Here is a 25,420-nt window from a genome sequence, read left to right on the forward strand (position 1 = left end):
TTTTAAGATTATATTGAAAATTTATTCAGAAACAACACTACATTATTTTACACACATACCTAGGTAGGTTATAATGAAACCTGCACATGTTATAAAAAGACATTTTTGGGTGTTTACTATACCATACCATTTCTCAGGAAGTTCCCAGTTACCAAAAACATGTTCGATTTCCCCAAGAATTGAAAAAAAACTGACTCTGTTCATTTCAAATATTTTTATACTTTTTGGAAAAGCCTCTCCCAAATTTTCTTCCAAAGATAGTTTTTACGTTTCTTTCCGACCAATGGATCACACTTCTGCGTTAGATGAACAGGCACACCGAATTCTTTACCAACACAGGTTATCTGTCCTCTACCAGTATAAATGCCTTCATAAACAGTAATTTAAAAATTTGTAAAGCATTATTAAATTCATTACTGACATCTTTGTGATTACAAAGTAGACATTTTTGCGTATGAAACCTGTGTTACCTACTTGGGCTGTTAATATACAGATTGCGCTCGGAAAGCTTTCGACAGGAGCATATATATTATATAAGATGATACTCTTCTAAGATCACATACCCTGTCTATATATACCTGCAAATGAGTAAAAACATTCTCATTGTCTCGTCATTCTTGCAATCTCTACTTTCAACATCAGCCTCAACTGTATCAACCTCATAGCTACATGAGCAAAGAACAAAAATGCCATGCATGTGGGTATGCATGGCCAAGTTAAGTTATGGTTTCACTTTCCACGGATATGACCATTTTTTCGCATATCATACTTCTCTTGTCACTTTCCAAAAACTTTTCCACCCAACCTTCGCTTTTCAACTCTCCTACACCTCAAGAGCAACCTCAAAAAAACAAATGTCTTCTTATCACTTCACTTCTAAATGCAGTGGGAGTTTATCTGCAGGAACCTGAAGCACATAATAATAACATCGACCATAAAATTGACAGCATCGTCCTCCTGAATTGTTTATTATCAAGGTGGTGATCCCTAGACCCTAAGACGATTTAGCACAATGACAAAAATCAACCCTTTGTAGATCGTGTCTTAAGCCCTAAGAACAATTTATCATTCATACGACATCACTCAGTTCCAACTTCCAACTAATAACTCTGGTGCATAAAGCTGCCAATTTTGTCCACACGTACACAAAGCTACTTCACATGTTCCTTGATCTTTATGGCCACAAAATTATGTTTAATAATTGGCAACATTTTCAATTTATTGTTTGATTATCATGCTACCGTCTTGCTTGCTGCCACTGTTACCCCGGATACTGTAATCGAAAGTGGAAGCTTATCCAAATGTCATTATACTTTATAAGTAAAGACCGCTTGATTAACTGTAAGTAGCATCTCTTTGGTAGATGTTTGTACAGATTTGGACAAATCAGTATGTTAATTGAACTGATAAAAAATAGTCAGTTAATCTAAAAATTATTAAAAAATGCCACGACATTGAAAAGATAATTAAGGTTGAATCAGTTTATTCAATATTCATCAAAATGTTTGTAATCTGAGGGGTACTTCCGGATGGCTGGGAAGACAAAATTATTTTTTTTAGTAGCACTTCCACATTCACGCAGCAAGATATACTGACACTACTCCCTGAGAAATGCTTCAGTTATATATTGTAAAGCATCGAACACAATCGATCGATATACAGGATGATTCTTAACATATACGCATAAACTTGGGGATTTATTCCTCATGACAAATAATGACTAATTGGTGAAAAAAATTGTTGTAAAAGTTTTTTAGTTTCCTAGATATCCTTGAAATTAACTTTTAAATTAAGAGTACATAGAAATTACTTGAAACTACGATGGTGATAAACAATTTGCAATTTCAAGCGACACACATATTCGACGAGGCTTAGGCAAAATGGTGGAACAGTTAGACCTCTTTACACCTTGTTAATGTCGAGAACGAGATTTTGAATGTCGTCGAAGAACAGCCTGGCCTACGTACTGGAATACTTGCAGAACAACATGGGGTATCACAATCCATAATTTGGCGAATATTGAGGCGCAATCAACTCCATCCATATCATAATGTGTACAAGCCCTACTACCAGTAGATCTCATTCCATTCTTGGAATGAATAGGCCCTTTCATTCTGGATAATCGATTAACTGGTGCTCATTATTTACAATTTTTGCACGATAATTTACCCAACCTCAATCCTCTGGATTTTTATTGTTGAAGTCACTTAAAAATCATAGTGTGATACCGAGACAATCCACCAACACCATGGTTTAAGTTACGCTTGTGGAAGATCGTGGATTCGGCGAGCACAATTGTGTATAGAAGGCATGGGAAATAACTTTGAACACTTGCTATGATGTTATTTTAAAGTGTTTTATGTATTCTTCATTGAAAGTAAATTTCACGGATATCTAGGAACCTAAAAAACGTTTGATACAATTTTTTTCACCTATTAGTCATTATTTGTCATGAGGAATAAATCCCCAAGTTTGTGCGTTAGGTTGAGAATCACCCTGTATTGGACGATCGGGACATAGATTAGATCAGATATAACAATGTAGTTAAGTAAGGTTCCTGAAGTCAGCTATTAATGAATGAGATAATCTTTCCTTCTGAATTCGGTTATGTTTTAAATATGCAACTTAACCCTCTTCAAATACGACGTCCAAGAGTAACATTTGCTTAATTAAATAGGATAAAGGGGTCCGATAGCCGAAAGTTAGATGTTCTAAGGTGTTAAGTAAATGGCGTTAATAAATTTTGAAGTTACAAATAATTTTTTAAAATATGGTGTTGCGGCATTGCGTGGTCATCAATTACAATAAGAGACATGATTCAAATAGTGATAAAACTTAAAATTTTAAAGTTATTTCTTATTCCATTCTCGAGGAATGCAAGGGGGTGGGAGAGGAATGGGTTTTTGGACCTACTTTTGGAGTAGGTATTTCTTAATTTTTGAGATATTCCGTTTTGTTTTGTTAAATGGGACGCCTGGTATAGTGGATGAATACTTTCGTCTGGTGAAACAGAAAAACTGTTAGAATAACCGCATTTGGTACAAGAATTGCCAGGAATAAGAAAAAACAATAAAGATCTTAAAAATCTGCATTTACTTGGGAGCTATTCTTTACAGTAGATATAATTCCCATAATGCTGGAAAGTAATAACACTAATAACAAAACAATAAGAAATTTAAGATCAGTTATACTGGAGATTGTAATTACAACCTCAAAAAAAGATTTAAAGGAAGCATTCTAATTTTGTAGTTCAAATAAAAACCAACTAAAATAAATGTTTCAAGATCTAAATGTATTCTTCCCCCCATCTCAATATAAACAACATTATTTATAGGTTACACTGTTTACAGTGTTTATGTTTGGAGCAAGATCCAGCTATCCTGCTTTTGACATCAACAAAAACCAAATTATCTACGAATTGATTGATAGACGAATCCTATTTCTTTAAAATTAACTTTTAACCGATTCTTATATTGCTAAACCCTTCAATTATAAAATACTTTATTGTAACAACGCTGTAAAGATTTCATCATCTCCGGGCGATTTGAATAGTTTAAATATTGGAACACCAAATCAAGACTTGTCGGTGAAAGGTGTGTGACCTCTTTGGTCCAAATCATTTTATAAGTTTCAATACTCTTTACATTACAAATTGTTTGCTTTGTTAAGTATAAAGTATACAAATGTCCAAAAATTTCATCCATTTCTTATTAATAAATCATCACTGTTCAGAATATACAATTTTTAAGACACTATTCAAATTTATTATTTAAAAGAAGTTATTATTTTTATTAAAGTTATGCAACCAAATTTTCTATATCAAGAGCGGTGAAGTTTATAAACAGCAAGAGTATAAAAAAAGTACCTCGTGGATTGATAGTTGAGACCCGTTTGAACTGCTTTGAAGCATTTACAACAAACAATTCCGCGCCAGTATTAGTCATGGTCTTGATCTGGTGGGAGACTGCGTCGAATTTCATTTAAGTTTAATTTAGTGCCATGACACGATGAGGCAAAGAACCTTTCATTTTTATTTTAAATAATAAATAATAAATTAAAAATATTATAAAAAATTTAAGAAAAATGCCTCAAACAACGTATAATTCAATGAGTTCCCAAGAACCCATATGGACCCAAGTCGTTTGTGATCCAGAAAGTCCTTTTTCAGACTCCGAAAATGAGGTATGAAATGTTATAATTTAATTAAAAAAGTCAAAAATGAATTAATTTTTCGGTTTTAGATAAAAATTCGGATGTCTAATAAAAGTAAAGGTCTTTCCGTTTTGGCAACCGCAATTTTTATCGCTGGCGAAATGGCAGGAAGCGGAGTTTTAGCTTTACCCAAGGCCGTTGTAGACTCAGGTAAAAAAATCCTGCTTAAATTACCGACAGTGTACAAAAAAAAATTATATTTATAGGCATTACAACTTTTTTTTTGTTGATAATAATTATTTTTTCGGGTCGACGAGAAACATCTGTGTTGATTCTTGACCTTTTAAATAAAAAAAAAAACATTGCATAATTTGCCAAATTTATCATCATAAATTTGCAACAGTTTAACATACAATATTTTTTTAGGTTGGATAGGAATAATTTTATTAATAGTTTTTTGTTTCAACGCCGGATATAGCGGAAGTTGTTTAGGTGCTTGTTGGTATATTTTAGAAGAAAGATATCCAGAATTACGAAGAAAAACACGAAATCCTTACGGAACAATTGCTCAAAAATCCTTTGGAAAATATGCAAGATATTTAGTATCGGGTTGCATTCAATTTACATTATGCGGAGCAGGAACCGTTTATTTACTTTTAGCATCTCAAATCATTCAAGAACTTTTAAATGATATTTTACCATCACTTAGTTATTGCTATTGGTTTTTATTAATAGCGGCTTTATTGTTAATTCCGATGTGGTTGGAGTCTCCAAAAGATTTTAGGTAAGAATTATTGTCTTTCTTAAATTGCTTAAAGTGCATAGCAACAAATCTTATCAAAAACGTATAATGTGTAAAGTTTGTTGACGAAGATAATTTGATAATTAATCTTTATTCTTATTAAAATTCACAAATTTTTAAACCGCTTTTATCAAGTGCATATTTGATATTATGCACTTGATAAATTATCGCGAATTAAATTAAAAAAGTTCTAAATTTAAATTTGGATATGTAGGTACTTCTGTAGGTGACACAATGTGTCCAAAATGTGAAGTATATTTTATATTTTCGTAATTCCGCCCACTTTCGTGGAGAATTGAGATTTTTCAAAACGTTGATATCTAGAAATATGTTTTGAGATGGAAAGTTTCTTATCGAGGACGATACATATATCCTATGTATTTTAGTTCAGATTTTGATGGGGTAGACATTTTTAGTGAATATGATAGATTTGGATGTCATTGGGTTTACGGTGATTTTCCACTCCTGGTTCGATTGATGTTAATTGGGAGAGGGAGTTCTTTACTTTGATTTAAATTTTCTTTATTGACAGGTAATTGTATGTTAATTGTAGTCATTCTATGTAGTAGAGATGTTTAGTTCTTTCATATTCCATTGCTCCATACGTATGTGTTAAGTGTTGTTTGTAGTTCAAGGAATACTGATATATATGATTTGTTGTTTGTTTCGTTAAATTTTCGTTAACTATTCTCGCGTTTTGAATGGTGAGGATGGAAGCCAGACTGGTGATTGGGAATTGTAATGTGTTGGGAATAGTGCTGAATTAGTTTCTCCATTGTGACCTTTTCTGTTATTTTTAATAGTGCTCAGAGAGTAGCGATATTGGTCGATAACTGGAGGGTGGGGATGGTTCTTTGTTTGGTTTGAAGATTGGGATAATTGTTGTGGTTTTCCATGAAGTTAGAAAAAGAGCATTGGAATTCAAATTAGAGGATGTAACTTGTGATGTAGCACAGTTGAACAATGGCATTACGGATGAGGTGATGTAGAGCATGTTTTGTATGTTGTCGAGGCCGGGTACTTTGAAAGATTTTGTTTCTGGATGGTCAACACGATTTTTGAGGGGGTGATTAAGATTGAGAGATTTTTTCAGATATACTGTTTTGTTCGGCTGTGGTGTTAGGTTTTGACGGCTGTACGTTCGCCAAGTAGTTGGGGAGGGTTATGGCCTTGTGTTTGTCGGTGATTTTGATCATTTTGTATGTTTAACGCAGGTATTGACTTGAATTTGTTTTTGATTTTATGAATTTTGGTCCAGATTAGTGATGAAACGGATAGTGATTTTGCGAAAAGCTGGATACCGAATATTCGGCATCCCTTTCGGCCGAATATCCGTTCCACCTCTAGTCCAGATGCATTTGTCTTTGGCATTTAGGGATTGGCGTTTCTTTAGACTAAGTTCAGATCGAAGAATTAGGCTTTGGTGGAGATATTTCGTGTTGTTTGGTATAATCGTCAGGTTGAGATTCTGTTTTTTATAAGTGTAACGATGTGTGCGAATCTTGTTTGGTTGTAAGAGGGATGGTTTTGGCTTTTGTGATAAGGATCGTGGAAGAAAGGTGGTCTACTAGATGCTGTGTCGAGGATCTTAACGTTGTTGAGTATAACGTATAACTCTTAAAAACTATCCAGTTGTTCTTTCTGTAATCAGAGGATTCGCTGTTGACGGTCGAGGACTATTGGAACTTACTTTTATATATGAGGACTGGTTATGGAAATCTAAGCACAAACATTCTTCCATAAATTCACAAAGTTCAATTTCAATACTCCACGTCGTTTCGTAAAAACGGCTTTATTCTGCTACTTTCAACAAACGTCAAATTAATATTAAAAGAAACTTAAAACTTGGTAAGACTCAACCTCAAGCAATACTCTATCACATCAAAAGGTGTAGTTCCTTAAATCCTAATTGTTTTGGGGAATACAATTGTTTCCTTAACCTGAGTTTCAATACAAGTCAACTTAAGAGGTGATTTTAAATTTTTTATAAAATGTATTGTATATATAGAAACTTAAGATTTGGTAAGAACTAACTTCAAGCGATGCTCCGAAAAAAAGTTTAATTTCTAAAATATTAATTTTTTCAGACATTGGTCCTTTTTTAAAATCTGATATCCTTTTTGTGTTCCTTTATAAAGCACTCGAAGTTCCACCCGATTTGTCCTTCACAATACTTCCTATACTTGCACGACAGTTTCGAGACTCTTAACCCGTTTTGTACTTTCTTCAATCATCTTGCAATTCGTTCCGTCATACCTGAAACAAAAGACAGATAAAACCAACAGTTTAACTACTTAGCCAATACATTGTCAGTTGCTTCTTTTTACCCCGTCATATTATCTCCTGGTTCTTTTCCAACGAATGCGAATTCCAGACATCTTTTGTTGTGAGTAGTGGTGTAATGAAGCTTGTTGGTACCAATTTTTGTTCGCTATTGTCCAATACACTCAGTATATTGCTAATCACTAATAAATCAAGGGTTGTAGTTGGTTGTCTTTTCTTCATGTTTAATTGATTGAAGATGTCGTTAAACCTATGGTTGATAAGTAGTCAGATAGCGAAGATATGATCCACAATCTAGCCACAATTTTGATATCTAAGGACTGGTTTTTAAAGCCACTGCTTAACGGTTACTCATATTGTTTAGAAGATATCTGCAATTCCTCAGGTATAAATTTTCTTCGTAAGCTCTCCACGGCTCTTTTAACCGATACTTTGCAAAAAAAGCTCCATTTCTTCAATTTGACCGTTTTGGAGACAAGGATGTTTTCTTTAATACAACTTATACCAGATGACAAATTAAATTATCATCTGTACACCGTTTAATAAGTTCGTGTCCTCTTTTTTACTCAATCAATATTTCTGTTTAAAAAGTTCTTGATTTCACCAGATATATTAATTTTCACGCATTAAAGTCGAGTACATTTTCTCGATTTTTCGATTTCTTCCAATAATGTTATAAATATCCGAAAAAGTTGAGTGTAGGTAGTTAATTTTTTTTATGTAAATGTATAATGTATAAATACTTAGTAGGATCTGTATCCTAAAGTGATAATAATACTTTAATAAATCAGTTATTAAATTTAATAAATTAATTTCTTGAACATTTTAAGTATTATCTAAACAATTTTGAATTTCTTTTTATTTTCAAAGTGCATAGCAACAAATCTTATCAAAAACCAATTAATAATATGTAATAATATTTGTTGACGAAGGAAAGATAAAACGTGTTCATCATGTGACAAATTTATCTGTTCTTCTTAAAAACTCGATAAAGTAGCAATTTATTTTTTTTGTTATAGAGCTGCCGGTGTTATCGCAATTTCTACAACTACAATAGCATGTATTTTATTTTTTTCCCAAACAATAAAAGACGGATTATCAAAGACTGAACCAATCGTACACTATAAACATGATTTTTCCGACTTTTTTCTCGCTTTCGGAACATTACTTTTTGCTTTTGGAGGTGCATCTACTTTTCCAACTATTCAAAATGATATGCAAGATAAAAAAAAGTTTGGATATAGCATTGTGATAGCTTTTTCTGGTAACAATATTTAATAATTAAATAAAAAAAAGATTTTAAAACATTTTTTTTAGTTATAATCGCTTTATATTTACCAGTAGCTTTATCGGCTTATTACGTTTACGGTGAAGATTTATTTCCAAACGTAGCAATGTCGATATCAAAATCAATACCGTTAACAATCGGGAATATTTGTATGGCTGTGCATTTAGTTTTTGCATTTTTAATCGTAATCAATCCGGTTTGTCAAGAGTTAGAAGAAATTTTTAAAGTTCCACATGGTATGTAATAACATTAATTTAATAATTTTTTTATTTATATACTTATTTTGTAGTATTTTGTTGGCAACGATGTCTCTTAAGAAGTTTCATGATGATTTTTATGGTTTTCGTAGGAGAAAGCATCCCACAATTCGGAAAAATCTTATCATTAGTCGGTGGTTCAACAATCACGTTATTAACTTTTGTATTTCCACCAATTTTTTATATGAAATTGTGTAGCCAAAAAAGTGAGCAGTGGCCTGAAAGGTATTATAATTTATTTTATATTTTTTAAGCATTATAAAATCCATTTTATTCTAGAAAAATTCCTGGATATATCAAAGTATATCTTTGGGAATTAATCTTAATAGGTATTTTAGGAGGGGGAGCATCTACGTACACTGCTATAACAGATATATTTGGACCAGGATCTCTTATAAAACCTTGTTATTTACCAGATCATTCACAATAGTAATATAATAAAATCAGAATAAAGTTCGAATTCGTCAAATAGTCATTATAAGAAGTATTTATAATATTAATATAGGTTTTTTAATTTTAAAACTGTATCCATTTGAACATTTTGAGTTGTAAATGTGATATTTACATGTGATTTTTAAGAATAAATGTTGAGACTATAAATTTTTTTGTTGGTTTGACACCGGTGATAAATGCCGATAAATTATTTGTAAGTCAAAGTAAAGAAGAGTAAAATAAAGGAAAAGATTGGCATGATCCATCAATGGTATACTTGCAGCACAATACTAATTCTATGACATATAAAGTAAATGTATTGCGAATGTATTTAATGCCTACAAATCTTTTATTTTGTTGGGATTCGTGTCATTCCACATACGCAACACTAAATGCGGACGAAGAACGTGTGACATCATCGTGAAGGCCAGTTCGTTATTTTTATTTTTGTTTTCCTAGATGAATATTTCATTACGTAATACACTTTGTTCATTTTTGTAAGGCGCACCAGATTCTCCTAAGTTAGAAAAGAATAACATTCTTCTTACATCATCAACTTTACTTTAAAAATCTTTATAAGTGTATTCATCTTTGGAAAACCATGACTGGAATGAAAACATATACATTATATAAAATGTAACATGAGCAAATAACGTAATTTATATAAAACCATTTTTTCTTAGGCTAAATATACACATATTGACATCAACAATATCCCTGTTTTCGTTTTGACTTGTCTTATGATGTTTCATTGACCTAGCTTTTGTCGTTGAATGTAATATTCTGATGGAAGATTCGATCAATGTTCAAGTGCACAACCTTATCCGAGATAAGTATGTTGCTTACATCGAAAGCCTGCACGATAATTTATAATTTTGAAAATTAACTCTGCCACTACATTCACTTTATTTAACTTACAAGATAAGATAGGTTTTCCTTATAACTTCTTCATAGAATATAGTGAACATGTTGGTAACCTGATGAAGTAGCGATGAAAGCAACATACATAAGACAAAACTAAAAAAGTAATACGTTACCATTAATTTCGAGATTCGCCTTACTTATAATTATATAAGTTTGATCTTGATCTTCGAAGGATCTTACCCTGTTTGAATTTTTTTTACTAAAATATTTAGAAAAGTTAAAAAAAACATATTTTGCAATAGTAATGATAAGTGGTTCATCAACTTGACTTTGAATTTGGCTTTTGTTCTCATTTAAATTCTACGTTTTACCTACTTCCTCAACCAGAACATGTTTCTATCTGTTGTTGTTTGGTGATACGAGAAATAATGTCTAATGTGTGAAGGAATGTCGGCCAAAGTATATATCGACAAACTGAACTAGTATGTGTGGGAGTTGATATAAGATACTCTGGAAATCCACGTAGTGAAGTCTCGAGTCATCGTATGGAACAACAAATACCTTAAAGTGGAATACAAAGTAAGAATCTACGTATTAGCAATAAGACCCGTAATAACATATGTGGCTGAAACAAGACCTGATGCGAACAGGCTAAATGAAAATAATAAGAAGTATTCATGAAAAAACACGACAACAAAGTAACATACAAGATGTAAAAAAATTGATAGGAAACTGAAGAACAAATACATAAATGCAATGAACGGCAGTAAACTTGTAAGAAGTGCTAAATCAAATAACCCTGTTGGAAAAAGCTATCAGAGAAGACATTCGGAGAGGAATAGGAAGAAAACTGATAGGGTTATCTTTGATATTTTTGGTCTACCTACCATGCGTAGAAAGAAAGAAAGAAGTAGTTAATGAAAATTAATAAAAAGGCAGTTATTGATGAAAACTAGACTGTAGTGAATAATCCACACTTTTAGGGCTGCTATCCAATCTTTTAGAATCCTGCTAAGATTCTGTTTTCTGGTAAGTCCAAATTATTAATGCTTGGAGCAACATTGCCCTTTAAATTGTTAAATAATCTATTTTATTCATTGTTAAGTCAATAAACACCAGATTGCAGACACCTGGCGCCGCCATACAGCCTCGAGATATTTATTTTTCAAACATTTTAAGCTACTTTTTGATGCTCTCTGTGAACTCTATACGCTTTTGTTGATTTCCTTTTAATATTGTATAAGACTTTTATGTGGTGTTCTTTTATGTAGACCGTTTCTTTGAAACGCCCTTTTTATACCAATATGTCTGATGTTTTTGACATTTCGTTATCTCTTTGAGCTGCATTTAAGTGGAATCTTGGGTGTCTATAAGACGGTTTGGCCATTCAAAGCATTTTAAAGTCTTTTGCAGTACAAAGTCTAGCATATTTACCAATGCTTTTCTTTTCGTGCACACGATTCCTCCAATTACTCCCAAAAATTTATTATTTTTATATAAATCTATCATAATTTTCTGGGAAGCAATGGTAGTATCCTTTCTCATAGAGAGGTTCGATATATTTAAGCAATTTTGAAAACATAACAATTGAAAATTATGAACAGAAAAGTTTATCATATTTCACCAGTTGCATAGGAATAGTTTTCGAAAAGAAAATTGTGGTACTTCCTCGAAATATAAAATGATGACAGCAAATACATCCGGTATACTTTTTTTTGACGCATAAAAATCGAGGTATTTTTACCTTAACCCTTATAACACCAGATTAGTTTGTGACTTATAATTTTAGAATTTCCAGTGACCACATGGTATTATAAGAGTTAAAGGGATTTTGCTTATCTATTTTTATAAACAAAAATTTCATGTTTAAAGTCGTTATTTTTGGAGTTTTTATTATCATTTAATAATAGCTTATGTTAGTAAAAACCGAATTTATACGCCGATGTTCTTTGAGTTACCTTCAACATTGTTATTACAACATTGATAGAATTTGTTTAAAATGTTTTGAAAATGATTCATTAAGAAACTAAAAAAGGAGATATTTTTGCTTTTCAATTCGAATACTTTTTGTAAAAATAATTTCTGTATTGAAAATTTCCATTTTGTACTTTTCATTTCTAGATGGCGTGAAAAGGCTTTACTCGCACTCGGAATATTTCTAAATCGATAGTTTAAATCCGTTGCTCATCGCATCGCTATTTAGGGCTGTAAATCTAAGTGAAAAAATACAACATTAATACTTATATTACAAATAAGAAGACAATTAAAAAAAATGTTCGATTACGACGATGATTATTTTTTAGAAGAGGATAAAATGTAGGTGAAACCTAACAATTACACCAATCTATTGATTTTATTTCATCCTGAGCTTTAGTTGTATATAATTTTAGGATATTAGAGTAGAACTTTTAGTAGATTAGATTTTTTCTCCTCATCCTTAAGTTTTAAAAATCCATCTTGATGTTTTTTCCAAAGTAAGTCATCTACATTTTCATTTTATTTCATTAATTTTTTGATTTACTTTTTAATTTTGTTAATTTATTAAACTAAAGAAAAGAAAAACATATGGTTGTTTTTGTTTCATAGCAATATTAGGTTTGTTATCATAAAACGAACATAATTTTCATAAAGATACGAACTTCCGGTCGACTATCAACGTTTAGCTTTTTTGTTCTTTTTCACTTAATTTTATGTTGTTATCCAGCAAACACAAAGTTAAACGATTTATATTTATTTTTTTATTTACAAAAGCGGTTCGTTTTTTGGTAAAAAGTAACTATTTCTTGACATCTTTGTCAAATTAGTGCAAAAAATGTGGTTTTAATGTAGTGAAGTTATGTTTTCGTATTATTACGAATCATCATTGTACGATCTTTACATTTTGGAAATGGCGAAAGAGGATAAACTGTAAATATTTACATTTTTCATTTATTTTTAATTTTAATTATTTTAATTTAAGTAAAATGCTTGAGTTTTTAAAAATTTTTTATTCGGTTAATAGTGTTAAGTGAAAACGCAATTTATATTATTAAGTCAAGAAAGCAAAGAAAATGGATCCAAAAACAACGCCATTAATAGATTTGTAAGTAAAATTCATTAATTGGATTTCTTTTATAAATAATAATTTTTAGAGATTTAGATTTTAATAGCAATAATGAATCCATCCAAAACATCTCAGAAAACGTAAACACCGAAATATGTGGACAAAACATTCAGGAAGAATCCGTAAATAGTGTTAATAACCAAGAGAAAGGTGATTTAACTTCGATTAAATCAAAACCACACAATGTTTTTGAACCTGATTGTAAGGTTTTATCGTTTGAAATGGCCGCTTTTGATTATGTTCCACGTGAAAATTCAATGTAAGTGAGGAAAAAGTTAATTTATAAGCTAGAATATTAGTAGCTAGAATTTTAGTTCTGTATCTGCACGCCAAAATTTACCAATACCTTAGCAAAATCAAGAAGAAGAATCAAAGAAAACGAAGATATAAATTAGAAGAAGTTATTTTATTTTATTATTTAGTAGCATGGCTTTTTTATACACAAAATAACACGAATTTGAAATCACTTTTGAAAAACACGTTATAACACAACCATCTTTTTTTAAAACACATTTTTTATTTATAATTTTGTAAGCACTAGAAAAGTGAAGTTAAAATGTATTTAGTTCTTTTTTTAGTCTAAAATAGTTGTGCTAGCTTAAATAAAATTATGTATCTAAATAAAACTTGTGTTTTTATTTAAATAAGTTTTAAAAAAATCTTGACCCATCAAAATTAACTACCTATATAAAATACCAACCAAATATTTCAACATTTTTGTCTTTATTTTTAGGGGAATGACGGTAACATCTGGCAGCATTACTATCAGAAAAGATTCGAATAATCTAATCGGAATTAGTATCGGCGGTGGAGCTCCATTGTGTCCTTGTTTATACATTGTGCAAATTTTCGATAATACAGCAGCGAGTCGTGATGGAACTTTACAATCCGGTGACGAATTGGTTGCTGTTAATGGACAAGCGGTTAAAGGAAAAACGAAAGTTGAAGTTGCGAAAATGATTCAAGCTGCGAAAGATGAAGTTATTATTAATTACAATAAATTGCACGCTGATCCCCGACAAGGAAAAAGCCTTGACATTGTTTTAAAAAAAGTTAAACATCGTCTTGTTGAAAATATGAGTTCTTCAACAGCCGATGCTTTAGGTTTATCAAGAGCTATACTTTGTAACGACACTTTGGTGAAAAAATTGCAAGAATTACAAGATTGTGAAGTTATGTATCGCGGATTGGTTGATCACAGTAAAAGAGTTTTACAGGTAATTTGAAAATATTAAAAAAATAAATAATATTTAAACTTTCCACGAGTCGATAAAACAATAACATTCTATTGTACTTTAAAGTTAGCACATTTGCTATTGTGTGATAATTTTTATTTGAAAATACATTTTTAGTTACCAACGTGAGAATTGGATGAATAACATATTAGTGTGTATTCACAAAGTTATTTCAAATTAAAAAGTAATTCCTATTTATAATAGACAAAATAAAAAGGAAAAAAAAATGAGAGGAATTTAAAACCTTGTATGTACAAACTTTTTTTCTTTTGCCTTGAATTTAATACACCGTGATCACGTTGTTAACGCATAAACCGGAATAAATCGTAAAATAATTTTTTTCTTAAGAGCCCACTTTACCAGGTCGGTCAGTTTCTGAGGGGCGCAGACGACGGACGTTCGGAAGCAACGAGGCGGAGTTTATTTTCTACTAGGCCCGACCCTTTATAGATAAAAAAAACATCGTGTTTATTTTATTACGATTCTTTTTCTCGTCGATGTTGTTAATGAAGAAATTAAACGACTTCTTCTAAATATTATTATTTATTAACACTTTTTCTTAATTACGAATCACAATCAATCTTTTTATTGACTTTCCAATTTATTTATTATTTTAGTTATTTAGCCCACTTTTTTACTACGTTTGTTTTTTTTAAGTATTTTGGTTCACAACAATTTACATTACGCAAATATCAGTTTTTTAATGCTTTTTTTCGATATGAATAGAATATTAATTTTTTAATAGAGAAATTAGAGAAAGAAGTTGAGAACATCTAAGATTATGGGTTTATAATTCAATTGAATGTAAGGCAAAAATCAATTTCAAATGCAATAAATAATTTTGCGACGCATAAAACATTTATATCATTTTGAAACGAAAATAACATTTATAACTTCATTTTATATTAAAATAGATATATTTGCAATACAGGAATGTGAAAAGTTCGGTACAACATTTATAAATTATATCTTTGTTGTATTATTATGCGTTCGTTTGATATACAGGTGTCTCAGAGTAACCGTGTAAGTAATTTTATTTGAAAACAGGTAGTTACAAAAATTAAACAAAAAATAGCTGAATAAATGTGGTTCCTTTATGAATATTATTACTTTTCATTCGAACTTTTTTAATATTTCTGTTTAAAAAAATGGACTGCATGGTCTGCATCACCTTGTATAAGTAAATGAAATAATATGTAATACCTAATTAATAATAATATTAAATAATGATTGAAGTATACAAAATATGGCTAATAGTGTAATAAATAAAACAGCCCTGACTAGAAAAATCTTTAGGAAATTTTAATTTGCCATCGTTGAATAGATGTAAGCTCTTGAAATTCGCTGAACACTTCACCTCGACGATGGCATTTTCGTTTTTTATTGTTTCATTTGGACTTGCAACTAAGAATCCATACATCCTACGGATGAATAGAACTCAAGAGTTTGCTGGCAAGTTATATTTACTTTCAAATTTTTTTAATGCAAGTCATTCATAGTCTTGGCCATGTTTAGTGTTATTATTTCTAGCAAATTTCGAGTACAAGATTGATTTAACTTTATTTAAGCAAGACGTGTCATTTCTCATCCTACATACATCACCAAATCTCGATGCAGTTAGGCACAGATACCTTTCTTGGATCCATATCTGATTGGTACTTTAGCTTCTGGTAAGAATTTGTATTTTATTTCTGTTAATGCATCCATCTTGCAAGTTTCCAATAAATTCTTCTTTCTTTTATATTCTTCGTGTGAAATGTCACTCATAAATTATAACCGAATTGCTATCATTACCCTGATCGGCTTTCGCTACCTACCTGAATTACCCTGTATACACGAGTATTTTATTTTATTGTATACAATTATTTTATAGCAGTACCACTCCGGATGATGCATCGTAATTGATGTTGTTCGAGCGTTTAGCGTTTACAGTCTTTATTCAGTCTTTATTTACTTCTCCTGAAGCTGTAACTAAATTAATTCTTCTTTACCTGCGTTCTTCATAGACTGCTATGCCATGTCACTTACGGGTTCTTGATATTTTTGGAATGTTTTTGTTAACATAAATAGTATATCCACACATAACAATAATTCTTCAGCCTGTGTATATCCGGTACCGACAGATAACAGAAACAACAGCAGAGTTTATCTCAATAGACTTTTTGCTTTCTTCAGTGTAAAGCTTCTTTTTTATCCCGCACATAAAACATAAAAGAAATGAGCTGCTAAGCCCTTCTTTTGACTCATTAATAAATTTAATGCGAGTTTTGTTGCAGTTGAATGGATTATTCTCCACCATCAGTATTTGGTTCTGCATCATTTGTATTATTTAACTTATGGTATCGCTTCAAATAATGTATCGTTTTAATTTTTACTGTGATGGTTTATTCTTTTTAAATAAGTCCTTTTTATGTGTATCACAGTTTATACAATAAAATTAATAAAATTTAACTTACCTTTCGGAATGAATACATTTTTCAATTGAATCTCGGACTATAAAATATGAAATTTTAGATTTTATAAAAATTTATATCGTAAATTATTACCGTCTATTACTCCTTTTTCGAGAACATCTTCAAATGCTAAGGGGTAGTTTTTTAGATGAACATACTTACCCATTGTTTATAAAAACTTTACACAAACTAAATTAAACTAACACTATAGTACACAATAAAATAACAACTATTGACTATAAATTCAAAAATTTTGTTAAATTACATAATCATTAGTAGAAAATCACGGAAAATAAAGTTCAAAACGTACTTTTGGAAATGATTATTTTCTCTACCACATTAAAAAGTAATAGATAAAACAAGGAGCTTCGATGAAGAGAGTCGATGTCAGCGCCGCTCAGTCGGCAGGAGGCGGGACTAACGCGGTGGTAATACTTCGTGGGAATCTTGACGGAAAATATTCATTTTTACGCTACCTTTTTGCAATTTTAGCAAATTACAAACTATTCCTTTATAACTAAAAATTTTGAAAAAATTTATTTGAAAAATATTACTATTTTCAAGTATACTATCATGCAAGCTAAAAAAGAACGACCAAATTGTATAATATTGAGGAAAAAAACCCCTTTTTTTGGAAAACTTTAAAAATTTTCACCATGCGTTATGTAGAATTGTTAGAAGAAGCTATGTACAAAATTTCATCCAAATATTTTCATAAATAATGTATGTTTTTTGTAATTTGCCGAGCTGTATGGTAAAGTAGCCTCTTAAGGAAAAACCTTGAATATAAGAATAGATTAACATTGATTTAAATTTTCACGTAAGATTTAATATTTGCATCTCGAAAATTAAACCTAATTTGTCATCATAACCTATTTAATGAGTACAGAAAATGTAATAAATAGAATACTGGAAATAAAAAGTTGGGTATAAATCAGTAATCTAGAAATTTATCCATGCATCAGCATGTAAATAAGTGTAAAGTCTTCTTAATGCATAAGCCCTAAGTAAGTCGTTTCTATGCAACTCATTGTCAGAGAGATATTCTGGTCACCATTACTTCCAAGAACGTTGTGCTATTGGCTGCAATATTGAATTAATCGATGTAGGCTGATTAATGATGCTGATTAAATCTTTGTTGACATCTTGCAAATTAAACATTTGTTAAAAATTGGTTTAGGACTTAGACAACTTCCTCTTTTTCTGTTTGTTTGCATGAAGAGCCGAATTTCCAGTGTCTACCGTCATTGCTTAAGTAATCCATGTTCACACAAATATAACGGTGGGATTGAACAAACCAAATTTTTTTTTGGAATTTTATATGGAAGCAGGAGAAAGGTTCCCTTTTTGAATATGGAGTCAGTAAAACCATACGATTGTACGAGGCTTTTATGATGAATTAGTTGGCAGTGATTATCATATTCAATACACTTGACAGTTAAATCAACATGCTTAATTGAACTTGTGAACAACGTGCTCCTGTTTCGAGTAGACCAGAAATGTTAATAAACATAACTTTCGCTATTAGGCCGCTGAAGACCCTCATCAACTTCATGTACAACCTCTCCATTCGGCCAATATTACAGCTTGACGTGCGATGTCTTCGAATAGCACAATTGGCCCATAATTCTTTGAGAATGATGTTGGCTATGCAGTTACCGTAACGTCAGCTCGATATGTTCGAACGCTAGAAACCTTTTTCATCCCACAAGTGGCTATGAATGAGAATACGCATTTCCAACAAGATGGAGCAACTTTTCATACAGCTAGGGCTACATTGAACTTTCTTAGAGAATTTTTTCACTTGATCGGTAAAAATGCGAATATTCATTGGTCTCCACGATGAATGATGGTGGCCATATTTCTCAAGTAATATTCAAAAAATGATTTTTTTGCTTTACAAATAGTTTCATCTTATCTCTTAACATTTGTTGCAAAATTAAATTTATATTTTAAAATACGTTTTTAATAGTTTTAAATAGTGCTTAGGTGCATAGGGATTGACTGTCCAACCCTGTATAAGTTTTTCTTCCAGATGAAATGATCCTGCTCTTGCTGTGTTGACATTTGGAAAAGGATCCAACACCCACTCTGATATCTCCCATTTCAAAATGTCTTGGAAACGATCTTTGAAATCAGTGTGGAGTTTCTCCAACTAATAGCAGTAAACAAGCAAGTCGTCGTTGTTGAAGAATGCTGCTAATAGATTAGGGATTTTGTAAAACTCACATCTGCCGATATTTTTTTGTGTAGAAGCAGTTTGACTACGAAAGCAGTAATGATATTGAGATTCATATAATTAAACAATTTATACAGCTCCGTCATACAATTGTGTGTCTTTGTTTCCAACAACCTCTTGATAGCCATTAAACAATCTGTCGTTTAAAGAGCTATTTCGGATTTTGTTGACTGCTTTGATGACATGTGGCAGTGATTGAAACAGTAGTTCATTCAAATTCCTCACAACCAAATGTAGTCGCTAGATAACGCAATGTACAGCTAGGGATTGCAATTCCAGGCAAGTTTTACAATCCCGGAATTTCTGGATAAAAATATTTTATCCTAATAAATCAATTCATTATACTACTTATTATAATTTGTTTATTTATTTTTAATTGTTTTTTCTTTTTGAAAATGTGTACGGAGGAATAATAGTGCATCAAAGGTTACATCATTTAACATACTTCTTATTTTATTTCCTAAATATGCAGCAGCAGAAAACGCCCGTTCAGGTTCAATACTTGCTGTTGAAATTGACAACAAATATTGATTCACTAATTTTAAATTGTGTCCTCGGTTTCCACCGTTTCAAACAGATTCATTTCCTTCCTTATTGTTGCCATTAAATTAGAAGTTTGTGTTTTTGGTTCAAAGGCCTTTCAATTTCTTCTTGCAACTTTTCTTTTAACGATAAGGGTGCTCGAATTGGTGATTCTTCATTTTGATCCACTTCCATATTGTCTTCCATATCTTTATTGCAACATGTTACTAAATTATCTTTGTTTACAATTGTTAGTCTTTCAATAAGTTTTTTTATCTGCTTCTCAATAACGGTTCGAGAAGGAATTCCAAAAATTTTACAAACATTTGTCTCGTCATTCTCGATATTATATTTAGGATTTTGAAGGTATTTTAATACACCAGAAATTTCTGCATGGCGTCTTTTTTCCATACGAGTTTTTAGTGCTTGGAACATTTTATTAGCAAAATTAGACTGGTTTTCAAAAATTTGGCGGAATAAAAATATTAATACAGCATCTGCCGTACATAAATTGACGTCTCGTCTACACAACGCATCTACAGCTAATTTAATTGGCTTAAGTACTTCTATTATTTCCGAAATCAGGGCAAAATCATTTTCGTTTAAGGAAATTGAGCAGTTTAAGTCAATTAAAGCTTTTAGTATGCATGGTTTTAAATCAAAAAAACGTTTCAATATCGATAATAGAGAATTCCATCTTGTCTTGCAATCTAGAATAAGCGAAAGTTCCTTACCTCTCTCTGCTATAACATATTTCTGTAAGACTGTATCATTTTTTGTAGGAGATCGTTTAAATAAAACAACTACATTACATTACATTACATTACATAGAATACATATCGGGTAGGCGGACCAACCAACCTTGCACCGCGACCCTAAGGATCTATTGTACCCCGATAGATATCGTTATCAAATTTCACCGTGCAGTCCAATGCTCTTAACGAACATTAATACCTTGCTCGGCGAAAGGTCATTCAGATCTTTTGAGGAGATAAACTGCGACCCAAAAATCGAGAATCTGATACGGTTAACGGCAGGGCAGTGACATAAAACATGCTCAACCGTCTCTGCTTCCTTCGCACATAGTCGGCATTCAACATCGTCGGCTAAACCCAACAAGTTGAGGTGTGCTTTTAATCGGCAGTGCCCAGTAAAAACACCCATTAGAACTTTTATGCTCCTACGGGCAAGTCCTAAAATATTCCCGGGTCTCATTCCAGGAGAACTGGTCCACAGTAGGCGAAGTCTCTCTTCAGCCCACAGTCCAATCCTATATTTGGCCATCGCAAATGATACACCAACTGCTGGTTCCGGTCCCACAAACGCTTCAGCGCTGCCATCTCGTGCTAGCTTATCTGCCGCTTCATTGCCAGCAACACCAGAGTGACCCGGGACCCAGATCAGAGAGACTCTGTTATCACAACTCAGTGTGTTTAATGTTCTCTTACAATCATTAACCAGAGCCGACACCGTTTTCACGGCTTGCAGCGCCTGGAGAGCGGCTTGACTGTCTGAGAAAATTCGTACTGTCATGGTCTTCACCCCTCTTTCAAGAAGGATTTTAGCACCCATGTCAATAGCAAATACTTCCGCCTGGAATACAGTACAGTACGTACCCAGGCTGTAGGCTTGCTTAATTCGAGGTGTCTGGCAGTATACTCCTGCTCCTACCCCTTCAGGCGTTTTTGATCCATCTGTGTACAAGCAAATGTCTGCCCGAACCAGAGAATTTTCATTTTCGATCCAGGACTGCCGCTCAGGCAGTACAATCTGGTATCGAGCATTAATCACTGATAGTGATACCGCCAAATCTGACTGCATTGATAGCACAGTATCAGTGCTTATAATGTCTTCCGCAGCCCATTGGTAGGACATGTCGGAACAGTTTTGAGCATATTGCTTAAATCTGTAAATGGTTGTTCTAGCCACTTTCTCTATATGCAAATGCAGAGGAGATAGGCCAAGCAGAACCTCCATTGCTAGAGTTGGCGTTGTGCCTATCGCACCAGAGATTGCCAATCCAGCTACTCGTTGAATTCGTGAAAGTTTACTGATAACTGAAGTCTGTCGGACTTTCCTATACCAGGCTGCTGCTCCGTATGTGATCATAGGTCTAACCACAGTCACATAGAGCCAGTACAGTCTTTCAGGGGTAAGACCCCAATTTTTTCCACAAAGACTGCGACAAGTCCACAAGGATAGTCTAGCTTTGTGTAAAACTCCCTGCAAATGTCCATTCCATGACAGGGTTTTGTCTAGGATTACTCCTATATATTTGACTTCCTTTGAGAAAGGAATTTCTTCACCTTGGATAGTTGGGCGGATTAGTCGATCCAACTTTCGCTTCCTCGTGAAGGGCACAACAATTGTCTTTTGCGGGTTTATTGAGAGGTTCTCTCCCTTACACCAAGCGCAAATGGTATCTAGGGTCACCTGGAGGACTTTAGATATCCTCGGCAAACAGGTTCCTTTGACCATAACGACAATGTCATCAGCATAAGCTTGTATTTCCACACCAACGGCTTCCACTATCGCAATCAGATCGTCAACTAGGAGGGACCAAAGCAGGGGAGATAACACCCCTCCCTGCGGGCAGCCACCTCCCGGCCTGAAGCGTATCGTATCACCGTGGAGTGAAGTAGAAACTATTCTACTATCTAGCATATTGCGGATCCAACCCGCTATAGTTGCTTCCACTCCCCTGTCAAGAGCAGCTCTTTCAAGAGATTGTGGTATTGCGTTGTTGAACGCTGCCTCTATATCCAGAAACGCACAAACCAAGATTTCTTTATCCTGCAGCGTCCTGGATACTCTACCAACTAAGTTGTGTAGAGCCAATTCTGCTGATTTTCCCGCTTGATAAGCATACTGGTGGCGACTCAGTGGACCAGATACCAATGGCACCGTACGGATATACCGTTCCAGAACTTTTTCAAAATAAAACAACTACTTTGCGAACTTTTTTCACCAAATTCTCGATATTTTGTTCATCATTGTTGTCATTTGAAGTTTCTTCCAATGGTGCTTCAGAGACGGCGACTTGCGTATAACATTTTTTATACAAAACATCACAAACTGCAAGGTGAATTCCATGTACTAAACACAACTGATGTTCAACCTGAACAAGTTTTTCAACACGAACCATTACATTTGGACCATCCGTAACAATAGCAACAATGTCTGTATCAATATTCAAATTTAAACGATTTTTTAATACTTCAATGCATTTCTCAGCAGGTATAGACCCATATTTACGAATAAGACCCAAATTCCAATGTTTACCTTTCGATCTTCCACCTTTTCATTCTGACTTTTGTCCATTTTACTACATCTTGTATGTTACATCTTTCTCTCTGATAAAGGTGTTGGTCTGCCTATCTCGCAGTGTCACATTCAACATATATCTCAAGACTTTCATCTCTATCACCCTCATCCTCTGTTTAGTCTTCTTTGTTTCTGCTTTCGTCTCGGTACCATATGTTAGTATGGGTCGTACCATCGCTTTATATATTTTCCTTTTTCCTTCAACAGGCATGTATTTGTTCCGCCATATAGTTTCCCTAGACTGCCTGCCACTTGTGCCGCTCTTGTAATTTGTACTTGTGCTTCCTTACATAGATCTCGATAGGTTGTAATTTCTATACCTAGATATTTAACATGCATAACTTGTTCTATTATAGAATCTTCAACTTGGAGTTTGCAGCGTCTTGGTTCTTTGGATATTACCATACATTTTGTTTCCTCCATTGATATTATTACCTTTTTGGGCACAAAAAGAAATAAAATTTTTCAATACATCATTTTCTCAGACTACACTCAGTAATTTGAGCCTTTTTTATCTTGGCAAAATTTTGTCATACATTTCAGGACAACTCAAGCTTCAGGAACTTTTTATAGTTCACTATTCATTAGTTACAAATTAGACTTTAGTATCCACTTTACTATTATCTTTACATCCAGATTTAAATTTATCGGATATTGATTAAATCAGCATTTTAATTAGAATTCCTTTTTTAGTGAATTCTGCCGAATTTACTGACATACATTGTCAAGATTACGATAACAAACTTACTCAAGTATGATTTATACACTGATTTAGAGAACACTATCTCGAGTAATCATTATTCAACCAGCTCATTAAACTTGAACTTGCTAAAAAGATTGTTTCTTTTTTTAAGGCACATATTGATTTACAACAAGCTGTAAAAGCAATGGGAGATGTTTTTGCTTCATTAGCCGTAAGAGAACCACAACCCAGAGCAAGCGAAGCATTTCGTTTATTCGCCGAACAACATAGAAACATGGAAAAAGTAGGAAACGATGTCGTCAAAAAAATCAAACCAGTCCTCTCCGATATGGGAACTTATTTATACAAAGCAATTCCCGATACAAGATTAACCGTAAAAAAATATGCAGACGCTAAATTCGAGTATTTAGCATATTGTTTAAAAGTAAAAGAAATGGATGATGAGGAATGCGGTTACGCTGCTTTGCAGGAGCCGTTGTATCGCGTTGAAACGGGAAATTACGAGTATAGATTGATTTTGAGATGTCGACAAGTTGCTAGAGAAAGGTTCGCTAAATTAAGAGCGGATGTTTTGGTTAAAATGGAACTTTTAGATAATAAACACGTTCAATCGCTTGGTGGACATTTATCGAAACTTATTAAAGGATTAGCCGAGTTGCATACGAAAACTGTTGAGTTATTAGCTGGACCACCTTTATTTCCTGTTGAAGTTGATTTATCTAATAGTGCTTTTCAATATAAATCAACAACTCCTATTGCAGCAGTAAGTTAATATTTAAGTGAAACATTAATTAATTTAATTAATTTAATTTTTATAGGATTCGGAACAAAATGACGAAGAAATTGAAAATGGAATCGAAATTAGAGAAAATTTAGCTGAAGCGTTAATCGAAGATTTGCCAGCTCCTACGAATGAAAATGTCGAACAACCTTTAATTCCAGGACTAGAACCCGTTCAATCAGAACCTGATTATAGCAACATGGATAATTTAACACTTTTATCTACATTGAATATTCAAGAAAGTAGTAATATTGATTTATTGCAAAATGTGAAGTGAATTTATTTATAATTATTTTAATTACTGTTGTTTTAGTTTATAAAAGAAATATAATCTTCTAAAAATAAATCATTTAACACTTTGATCTTCTTATTTTTCCCAAATATTTTCAACTTTGCCCTTGAATTTTAACAAGGCTTAATTTGTACACTATGTGATTTGTAAATTTTAAAAATTGTTGCTATGCACTTTATGGAACTCGTTATTTTTAAATTGTTACAACGTTTTGTGAAACTCATAACGTGACACGATGTTTTCAACGTAAAATAACATCATGAGAACGTTTTGATAATTCAAATAAAACTTTATTGCGTTATCAAAAATTGTAAAATGACTCTACATTATTCATACTTACCTAAGTACGTAAGATAATTTTTAAATGTATTCTATTCACGCAATCAATTGCGTTGTCTTTTCGCATTCCATCGAGTTTATTTGTATGGGTGAATGCAATCAACAACAGTTTATAAAACTATTGCACAGTTCATAAAACTATTATTGCATAGTTTTAGAAATACTATTAAGTGTGTCAATACTATTAATTATTCTTAAAATGTTGGAAGGAAAAAATTCCATTTAAAAAATCTCCATCAATTTATTAAGGTTTATTGGTTAAAATTGATTGATATTTTCAATTCAACAACCGTCATTGGGTTCTCATGTTCATTGTTTCCATATGAAAGTAATTTTATTAGATAGTTATTT

The 25,420-nt window shown here is 32.4% G+C and overlaps 2 protein-coding genes and 1 long non-coding RNA gene across 9 annotated transcripts; all 3 read left to right on the plus strand.

Moving 5' to 3' along the window:
- The first annotated feature begins 3,881 nt into the window (after positions 1 to 3,881).
- LOC111421412 (uncharacterized) lies at positions 3,882 to 9,386 on the plus strand. Its single transcript, XM_023054563.2, has 7 exons — positions 3,882 to 4,182; positions 4,242 to 4,362; positions 4,579 to 4,936; positions 8,257 to 8,501; positions 8,555 to 8,761; positions 8,815 to 9,007; positions 9,062 to 9,386. Exons 1-7 carry the CDS (start codon positions 4,084 to 4,086, stop codon positions 9,210 to 9,212), a joined length of 1,374 nt encoding a protein of 457 aa, XP_022910331.2. The 5' UTR covers positions 3,882 to 4,083; the 3' UTR covers positions 9,213 to 9,386.
- A 2,860-nt stretch (positions 9,387 to 12,246) lies between these two features.
- Positions 12,247 to 24,797, plus strand: LOC111421335 (protein interacting with PRKCA 1). Of its 7 annotated transcripts, none has more exons than XM_071199598.1 (6): positions 12,279 to 12,552; positions 13,080 to 13,160; positions 13,210 to 13,440; positions 13,915 to 14,398; positions 23,809 to 24,420; positions 24,476 to 24,797. In XM_071199598.1, the coding sequence occupies exons 2-6, from the start codon at positions 13,129 to 13,131 to the stop codon at positions 24,713 to 24,715; spliced, it is 1,599 nt and encodes a 532-aa protein (XP_071055699.1). In that variant the 5' UTR covers positions 12,279 to 12,552; positions 13,080 to 13,128; the 3' UTR covers positions 24,716 to 24,797. The 7 variants fall into 7 exon arrangements, with proteins under 7 accessions (XP_022910275.1, XP_071055699.1, XP_022910259.2 ...); XM_023054491.2 differs by having other exon boundaries at positions 12,279 to 12,394; XM_023054478.2 differs by lacking the exon at positions 12,279 to 12,552 and adding an exon at positions 12,571 to 12,985 and having other exon boundaries at positions 13,038 to 13,160.
- LOC139431621 (uncharacterized) lies at positions 14,414 to 16,885 on the plus strand. The gene is made up of 2 exons (XR_011641695.1): positions 14,414 to 16,086; positions 16,693 to 16,885. It is a non-coding gene; the product is annotated as an uncharacterized lncRNA (long non-coding RNA).
- Positions 24,798 to 25,420: the final 623 nt, after the last annotated feature.

Source organism: Onthophagus taurus, chromosome 1 (genome assembly GCF_036711975.1).
Source record: "Onthophagus taurus isolate NC chromosome 1, IU_Otau_3.0, whole genome shotgun sequence".
Taxonomy (NCBI): Eukaryota; Metazoa; Arthropoda; class Insecta; order Coleoptera; family Scarabaeidae; genus Onthophagus; species Onthophagus taurus.

Coding starts and splice junctions, on each gene's coding strand:
- LOC111421412 (XM_023054563.2), top strand. CDS start 4,084: ATGCCTCAAACAACGTATAATTCAATGAGTTCCCAAGAACCCATATGG. Junction 8,502..8,554: donor CATTGTGATAGCTTTTTCTG/GTAACAATATTT, acceptor CATTTTTTTTAG/TTATAATCGCTTTATATTTA. Junction 9,008..9,061: donor AGTGAGCAGTGGCCTGAAAG/GTATTATAATTT, acceptor ATTTTATTCTAG/AAAAATTCCTGGATATATCA.
- LOC111421335 (XM_071199598.1), top strand. CDS start 13,129: ATGGATCCAAAAACAACGCCATTAATAGATTT. Junction 13,161..13,209: donor ACAACGCCATTAATAGATTT/GTAAGTAAAATT, acceptor AATAATTTTTAG/AGATTTAGATTTTAATAGCA. Junction 24,421..24,475: donor CAACAACTCCTATTGCAGCA/GTAAGTTAATAT, acceptor TAATTTTTATAG/GATTCGGAACAAAATGACGA.